Source organism: Gracilinanus agilis, chromosome 6, assembly GCF_016433145.1.
Source record: "Gracilinanus agilis isolate LMUSP501 chromosome 6, AgileGrace, whole genome shotgun sequence".
NCBI lineage: Eukaryota > Metazoa > Chordata > Mammalia > Didelphimorphia > Didelphidae > Gracilinanus > Gracilinanus agilis.
In genome coordinates, this window is record NC_058135.1 from 258,184,955 (window position 1) to 258,194,300 (window position 9,346).

The window sequence follows — 9,346 nt, forward strand, 5'->3', positions numbered from 1 at the left end:
AGGTGCTGCTACAGTACAGTATGTATAAGCAAGCTCTTATTCTGTGGAAGAAGGGCAAGGGCAAGGTCAAAGGGTAGTTGGGAGGTGACTGCTTAGGTACCCACACCTGAAGCAGCCTCAGGATGCTGGAGGGACGCCCCTTCCCCCCTACAGGAGCCAGGAAAGTGCCCAGGGAAGACAGCAGAGCTACCAGCTTCTGTAGGTTAAGGGCTGTGGAGAAGTGAACAGGCAGGTGGGTTCTGGGAAGTCAGGGCTAGGGGGCTTGACCATTTGGTGGTGACCACCTGATTCTATGAAGTTTCAATGTGGGGCTACCTGAAGGTGCTGAAGCTAACAGGTCATCTTGACATGTCAAAAATGACCACTAGGCTGACCTTCTTTCCCCCCAATCCTCTTCCCAGTTTTTTCCTGCCATCCCCTTCCCCATTCCACCTCCTTTCTAGCTTTGATCCTTCCCAGGAGGAGGTAATTCGGTGCTGCAGAAAGAACACTCGCTCCAGGGAGAGGACCTGAGTTCAAACCCTGCTCTGATCCCTTCCTCTGGCAAGCTGTTTTTTTCTTGAGCATTACTGTAAATTAGAACCACCCCTATTCACTTAGTAAGCAAACACTTCAGAGTTTTAGAAACAATTTAAATGCTAAAATATTTCGGACTTGTGTGACTTTGTTTAAATCGTTTTCAGTCCACGGGCCTCAGTTTTTCCATCTGGGAAATGAGGACAAAGCCCAGACGCTCTCTTATGTCCCCTCCACCTTCAGGGCCTCTATCCTAATTTCTCTCATTCCCCTTTCCCCCAAATCTGGTTCTTCGCCCTCCAGCACCGCTTGCAGTCCTCCCCTGTAGCGTTCAGGCCTAGGCGCTTCGTAAATGCTGCTTGATTTCTAGATAAGTTTGCCCTCCCTCCTCCCTTCCCTTTTGATAGCTCCTCCCTGGACAGCCCCCTCCTCTACTGACCTCAGCCCTTGTACTCTGGCTCTTATTCCCGCCCCTGCCCGCCCATTGCCCAATCCCGCCTCAGACTAAACTAGAGAGAGAACCCGCCATCCAATCGGAGAGCCGTAAGACGAAGGGCGGGCACTGATAGGCGGAGCTCGACGACGCCTTTTTCTGCTCCTGGCAGGGTCCGAGGTGTCTGCCAGGCGGCGAGACAGAACGGAACGTAGATCGCCCTTGCCCAGCTCGTACCGTGCCGTACCAGTTCCCACACCATGGCGAATAACCGAGACCACGCCAGCGACCAGATGAAGAACTGGAAGGAGCAGCAGGGCTCGCAGGTGCTTACACCCCGCGGGCTCGGGCTGATCCTCCGAGAGGGTTCGAGGGTAGACGGAGGGAGGCGGCCTGGCGACTAACGGCCCGGGGGCGTGGAGATACCAATCTTTGGGACCATCCGAGGAAGAGTCCAATGTAGCTGGGTGGGGAGCAAGGGAAGAGTCCAATGATCAGGATGGGGGGGGGGTATCCACGATCCCGGCCTAACTGAGCAATATTTCAGGGACCCGGGGCGGAGGCGGAGCGGGGCTTACAGTCCAATAACCTTCCAAAGGAAGTTTCCAGTGACCTCCAGCTGTTTTTGAGATGTCCATTTGGGACCCCATTCCGAAGGGAATGGGAAGTCAATTTCAGGATCCGCAGGGTTCCAAAGGAAGGTTCCAAATGCCCGATAACGGAGGGGGTGGGAGGTGGGAAGTCAATGTCAGGATCCACGGGGTTCCCCTGCCAGATAATGGAGGGAAGCGGCGCGGGAGTGGGAAGTCAATGTCAGGATACCCTGAGTTCTAAAAGAAAGTTATCCTGACGTGGGCCAACTGGTGGGTAGGAAGTCAATTTTAGTATCTTCAGTGTCCGAAAGGAAATATCCAGTGGCCGCTCACCGAGTTGGAGGTGGGATGTCAATTTCTGGATCGCCAGCCGTCCTAGGGAAGAGACGGTGCCCCCGGGGGCGCCGAATGTCCATAGGGAGGATGGAGTCAAATCTGGGCTTGTATTCTTGCCTAAGAGGGCCAAGAAAAGGAGAAATCTTGGCAAAAAAACACATAGATTTCTAACCACCAAGAGGGCTGGGTTGCCCTGGCTCCAAGTGCCTTGTTGTGGGGTTGCCAACTGGTACAGAGGTCACAGTTTTGGGAGTGGGAGGAGGTGATAAGCCCAAGGAAGCAAGTGAAAGTGGCGAGAAATAGAGCCACGGAGAAGTCCTACCTGTGTAGAGAGGCAGGTTTCCATTCCCATACAGAATGGGGACTGGGCTGTTCTTTCATTGACAGGAGGATCTCTGTTTACCAGGTGAGCGCTGGGCAACCTGGTCTGAGATTGTTACCTAGAGGACTGAGAGATTAAGGGATTTTCCCAGGGTGGATCACACAGCCATTAGATGTTAGAGGTGAGACTTGAACTCTGGTCTTACTGCTTTTGAGGCCAACTCTCCCCACTACTTTAGGCTCCCTCTTTCCATTCAGTGTAGGAGTGAGACCTTTCTAACAGTGAAAGCAGCTGTTAGGACAGCAATATTAGGACAGTAGATTACAGATGGAGGACTAGAAGAAAGCACAGAAGGGAAGTCTCCAACTAGGCAACGGAGATCCCTGGAGAGCATGTGACTTGTTCAGGGTCACACTAATTGTCAGGCTAGTTTTGAGCCCAGGCCCTGTCGATCTCTAGAATCTGTGCTCTTTTCCCTAGAGTTACATGTCAGTGGTGTGGTGGAGAGCATTTTTGGCCGTGATGGGACTGAGTGGGTTGAGAGCCAGGCCTAGAGACAGGACGTTCTGGGTTCAAACATGGCCTCAGATACTTTCTAGCTATATGACTCAGGGCTAGTCATTTAATTCCCATTTCCTAACCTTTACCACCCTTCTTCCTTGGAACTTGTATTTAGTATACATTCTAAGACAGAAAGTAAGGGTTAAAAAAAAAAAAGAAATTCAATTATGCCAAAAGCACTTGGCGTAATGACTGGATCTCTCAATATGTAAACACATACATGCAATCTCTTACCTCATCTGAAGAAAGGAAAAAAATGCCTTCCCCCTTTTGTTCTCTGGGGCCCAGCTTGGTCATTATGATTACTTTTTGTCTTTGTGTTTCCATTACTGTCGCAGTTCTCTATAGTATTTGGATTCTGCTTGTCTCACTCAGTGTCAACTTATGCTTATCTTCTCACGCGATCTTCCAAACCTTCACTTTTGTTGTTTTGTACATTAAAAAAAAATATTCCATCACAATCACATGCCAGAATTTGTTCAGTCACTCCCTTGTTGATGGATATCAGCTTTGTTTCCTTTTTTTTTTGCTCCCATGAAAAGTGTTGCTCTGAATATTTTGTTCCATAGGACTTTTCTTTCTGTTTGACCTCACTGTGGCATGTGCCTAATCATGAGATTGATGGTTTAAAGATTATAGACAACTTTTAATGCCTTTTTTCAGTAATTTCAGATGGGTTTTTCCCCCCAGAATGGTTTGACCCATATAGAAATGTGTGTCTCTTCCCAAACTCCAAAATATTGACCATATCCCTCTTTTATCATTTTTGTCAATGTGCTAAGTAGAAGCAGATTGACAACTTAAGAGCTATCTAAGTTGGAATTTTTAGTGATTAGCGATTTGGAGTTTTTTTCCCATATGGGATGCTGGGAAGGGACATCTATAAAAAGAAGGGGTTTGACCAGATTCACATTTCTCAAACCACTGCACGAAATTCTAAAAACCCAAGTTACAAAAATATGAAGCTTATGTTGTTAATAAGCATTAAAAATAATAATTTGGGAGGGTTTTACTTTGTGGGACTAATAAAATTGTGTTTAAACTGAAAAGTTCTATCACAGGGGACACATTCGAGTAACCCCTAGGCATTGTGGTCTCTTTTGCCACTAAATCCTGTGACCTTAGAGATCCTCTTCAGCTCCCTCATTTTCTAGAAGGAGAACCTGAGACTCAGAAGAAGCCAAGTAGTAACTTGCCCATGGTTCCTAGAACCCAGTTCTCAGAATTCTTTGGTCAGCTCTTAACACATTTCTCCACACTTAATGGCCTGTGTTTTTGCCTGGCCTCTGAATTAGCCAGATAAATAAGGTGTGCTCCTGACAGGAATGGAGATACACCTGCCTTGGCAAGCCTATCCAAACCTGGAACCAGGGTGTGAGCCAGACTTGAAAGCAGTTTATTGAGCGTCCAACTCATGACCAGATTTTGATGTTGTCAGGGGAATTGGGCACAGTATCAAATACTGCGAGCTCTTATTGAATTCTAAAATAGAGAGATATATCATCTACATTTTCAAGTGTTTTCTAGCTATATTGTCCTCTTTATTTCTCTTCAGATTCCCTGCCACTGTGGCGTCAAACTCAAATAAAACGGGGGCCACTAAACCATACTAAGGATCCCTGCAGGCACATGCTAACATTTTTATTTATTTTGCTAAATATTTCCCAATTACATTTTTGTAAGTTTTTATGGATATTTTCTCTTTCTCACATGACCATATTTTCCTTTGCCCCTCCCCGAGAGCCATCATATAGAACAAAGAGTTTTCTTAGAGAAGGAAAAAAAAAAGGTCAAATGATTGAGTAATACATTGAAAAAAATCTGAAAAATGTGCAACACTCGTAGACCTCCCGCCTCCATGATAGCTTCTTATATTTCTAACTTTGAGTTCGGCTTGACCTTTAGAATTCTGTTACATTTTCTTTTGATTTTTGGGGTGCTTTCCATTTACATTGTTGTGATTACTGTCCAGTGTCTTCTTGGCTCTACTGACTACGTCAGTTCGTATAGTTCTTTGTATGCTTTTGTGTTCATCATGTGCATCTCAGAATTATTCCATTACATTCCTGAATCATAATTTGTTTTGCCATATCCCGGGTAGTGGTCATCTACTACTTGTCTCCAATTCTTAGCTATCACAAAAAATGCTGATATCAATATTACAGAGTATGTGGAGACTTTGTTCTTATTGATGGTTTTTTGGGGATACAAGCCCAGTAATTGAGGTACCAGTTCAGATGGACTGGACGTCTCAGGTATTTTATTTGCGTAATTCCAAATTGTTTCCTGAGATGGTTATACCATTTCATAGCACCAACAATAATATATTCATGTGTCTGTCATTTCACAGCCCCTCTAGGATTGACTTGCCATTTTTTGGTCACCTTTGCCTTGTACGCTTTAGGCACTGCAAAAAACTTGTTGAATGGTGGCTGCGTTTTCAATTACTTTAGATAAAAACAAAATTAGAACCACAGCTGTTTCTTACAATTTGGCACTAAATAGGGTAATTTTGTAGAGCGTTCTGTAAGTAAAGCATCAGAAGATTGCTTCCCTGGTGAGTTAAGGATTTCACTCCCTGTGGTATGAAGGAGATGCTTTCTTAAAGTGAGATAGAACTTTTGTGCCTTAGCTTAAATCTTTTCTTTCAGTGAAATTTTATGCTGATCCCATGATATAGTACAGTCGATCCCTTTCCCATTTGGATTTTTCTCTTTGCAATTTCTATATTGTGGGTTGGCATACGAAATTAAATTAGAATTTGGGAGGAATTTTGCAGAAGTCCCAGATGATCCTTGAAGACCAGTAGAGGGAGGGTATAGAAAAAGTGTAGAAACTCAGAAAGGCATACTTAAATTAGAATTTACAATAAGGTACTATAAATGCCCCATAAAAGAAAAAAAAATTCAGACTTCTTCTCTGGTTCAAAGGGAGGATTTTTCTAGATTGTATGATGTAGAAGAGATAACTATATTTGTTTTTGCTATTTAGTTAACTCCCACCCTTTGTGATCTCATTTAGAGTTTTCTGGAGTGATTTGCTTTTCCAGCTTGTTTTCCAGATGAGGAAACCGAGGCAAATGGAATGACTTGTATTTAGCAACTGTGAATGACATAAGTATAACACTTATAGTTGTTTTAAAAGATTATTTTTCTTATCTTCCTTACTTTTTTTTTTTTATAACCTTACCTTCTGCCTTAGAATCAATACTGTGTATTGGTTCCAAAGCAGAGCAGTGGTAAGGGCTAGGCAATGGAGTTTAAGCAACTTACCCAGTATCCCACAATGAGGAAATACCTGAGGCTGGATTTGAACTCAGCCCCTCTCATTTTTAGGTCTGCCTCTTTATCCACTGAGCTACCTAGTTGCCTCCGCATTCCTAACACTTTACTAATAGAGGAAACAAATATACAGTAGCTTTCCATGTATAGCCAGTATCAGAAGTGGGATGAAAGTGGCCTGGTCCTCTGCCCTATGGGACCCAATCCCAGGTCATTGTACAAACTTTGTCCACATCAGAAAGTGGTAATTAACCACTTAAAGGATAAAGATAAAAATCTGCTCCTTCCTGGGTTTCTCTTGTTTTGGGTGATGTGGCAACTAGTGTTTTTGCCACCTGGGGTAAAGATATCACTTATTTCACTGATTTTGGAAGCTTTTTCTTCTCCTTTCTCCTCCTTTATTTGAAGGCACAGAGCAGTCTTCAGGGCTGCCATGCGTACTGGGTCACACAGATACTGAATATACTCTTTCTTAGAGCATTCTGGGTATTGAACATGTACCCCTCTACTAATGGAGATCGGCATCTGCCCTGGACTGAGGATTTGTCGTTGTTGAGGTTCTGACTGTCCAGCGTAGCCTCAGCTCCCAGGCAGGGTCCCAAAGCTGATCGGCTCACTTTCCATCCTGGGCTGGTTCCTTCTTCCCCAGACAGCCCGGTGGCCCCCTCCTCCCGAGAGCTCCCCATGTTGGCGCTGGACTTGGTGTGGACACCCAGTGGGTGAGCTTGGGACATCCATCTGCCTTAGCCTGAGCCTCCCTAGAAGTGGGATTCGCTATGCTCCACCATGCCAGACTTGTCTAGAACCTGAATGGTTAAGCGAATCGGTTTGTGTCAGGAATGGGCCTTGAACCCAGGTTGGACTGGCTCTAGATGATAGCATTTATCTGATTTGTATTTAATACGTTCTTTCACCTCTGTGGACTTTGATTTCCTAGTCTATAAATGGGGCTAATAACACAGGGTGTCCCAAAAGTTTTAGTGTAGCGTAAGCTTGAATAGCTATTAAATATTAAATAATAACAACTAGTAAATTAAACATCTAATTAACTAAATTGTATTAATAATGAATACTTTAATTTGCTTTTAATTTTCTAATGACTAAAATAAATATTTAATGATTAAATGAAATAGAAATACTAATAGCTATGAAAGCGTATGCCTGCACTAAGACTTTTGGGGCACTCTCTTCTTATTCTGTCTCCCTTACATATTTGTTGTGAGGCCAGAATGAGTTCTTGTCTGCGAAGCACTTTGTCATTCCCAACAGCGGTCTAGAAAGGTCATTGTAAGTATTTGTTTTAAATTAAATTAAAAATTTTTAATATTTATTATATAATTTTTATTTTTTTATTTTATTATATAAATTTATCATGCAAATTTATTTATTCTATAAATTATATTTTTAAATTTAAATTTATTGTGTGACCCTGGGCAAGTCACTTGACCCCCATTGCCCACCCTTACCACTCTTCCACCTATGAGACAATACACCAAAGTACAAGGGTTTAAAAAAAAAATTAAATTTAAACATAAACATGTGTCAGGCATTTTATTAAAAATGCTCAAAATTGGTTCCCTAGTTAATGAATTTCTAATATCTTAAAAGTTCTCTCCCAATATCCAGGTTTTTAATTATTTCTGTGGCTTTGAGACTTTAGGATAGTCTGAAAATTTTGTAAGAAAAGTGATCTCAGTTTACATTGTGTTTGAAAGTCCCTCCTTCGCCAGGATGAAGGACTTCATGTTGTTTTAGAGGAATATCAGTGTTTAATTTTATTCAGCTTTTTCTTGTAGATGAAACATGGAGGGAGCTAGGTGGTACGATGGAAATCAGGAAAGACATGAATTTGAGTCTTGCTTCAGACGTCAGACTTTTTGCTGACTGTGTAATCTCTCAGCCTCAGTTTCCTCATCTGTAAAATGAGGAAAATAAAAGTACCTACCTCCCAGGGTTGTAATGAGATAATATATGTAAAGTGCTTTGCAAAACTCTTACTAAATGCTTTTTATGTTTTTCTTTTCATAGGAGATAATGACCCAGAGTTATGTGGAGACAATTTAGACATAAGGGACTAGCTAGGCTGGATCAGATCTTTTTTTTTTTTTACAAATCCTTACCTTCCATCGTAGAATCAGTACTAACTGTCAGTTCCAAGACAGAAGAACCGTAAAGGTTAGACAATGGGGATTAAGTGACTTGCCCAGGGTCACACAGCTAAGAAGTATCTGAGGCCAGATTTGAACCCAGGACCTCTCATCTCTGAGCTTGGCTCTCAATCCACAGAGCCACCCAGCTCTGCCCTGATCAGATCTTTTCTATGAGAGGGTTAGACTAGAGGGCTTCCAAGGTCCTTTCTATCTCTAAATACAATGAGATACATTATAAAACACAGAGTAGTCAGGGCAGTAGAGCAAACGGGAGATCGCCTTAGAGATTGGAAGGCAAGAATCAGAATGTCATCAAAAAAATGGGCTCAGACTCCATGGTGGCTCCCTTTGACAAGATCACGAGCTATAGATTTGGGGAGGGCGCTTGGAGAATTTTCCAGATATTTTTTTCACTCTCCATAAAGTCTTTCTCCTTTTTACCCTCAGTGGCCTATGATTGCTCAGAGCAATCAAAGCAGGGCAATATTGAACATCACTAGCCCAAATGTCCTTGCTTTCTCCCTTGCATTAAGTGTGTTCAGTGTATCCGAAGGACTGTTCTACACCGTGCCAAGAATCAGTCTTTGTGTCTTTGGGGGGAAGAATTAGGACAAAGTTGACAGTATCTGAAAAAGCTGATCTTTGTAGACAGGCCATTAGGCTATACCAGTGTGGGTGAAGTATTGGCACATGTGCCCGGCCAGAACTCGGGGAGCTGCTCCATTCCCCCTCCTCCTGGTGCCCCTCTATCCAGCTACCCAACGTGAGCACTTCCTCCCTCCGCTCTCTGGGGTAATGCAGGGGGCTCACAGGCAGCTCGAAGGTTCCATTTGGACACAAAAGCTGGAAAACCTTTGCCAATGCTGGGCTGTACTCTTGTTTAAACTTAACATTTGACTTGTGTAACAATTTCAGGCTCAATCATGTTGAAATTCCTCTATTGGGATGGCTAGGTGGCTCAATGGTAGGTCTGGAGACAGGAGGTTCTGGGTTCAAATATGGCCTCAGACACTTCCTAGCTGGTGACCAGGCAAGTCACTTGACACCCCCTCCCCCCATGGCCTAGTCTTTACTGCTCTTCTGCCTTAGAACCAATACTCAGGATTGATTCTAAGATGGAAGGTAAGGGTTTAAACAAGCAGAGAGAGAGAGAG

The 9,346-nt window shown here is 43.3% G+C and overlaps 1 protein-coding gene across 1 annotated transcript in view; it reads left to right on the forward strand.

Annotated features, from left to right (window-relative positions):
- Positions 1 to 1,148: 1,148 nt before the first annotated feature.
- Positions 1,149 to 9,346, forward strand: part of CAT (catalase) — a 37,612-nt gene continuing 29,414 nt past the window's right edge. The window contains exon 1 of the mRNA XM_044682330.1: positions 1,149 to 1,275. Within this exon, the coding sequence (XP_044538265.1) occupies positions 1,210 to 1,275 (66 nt within the window). The 5' untranslated portion in view covers positions 1,149 to 1,209. The remainder of the gene's footprint in view (positions 1,276 to 9,346) is intronic.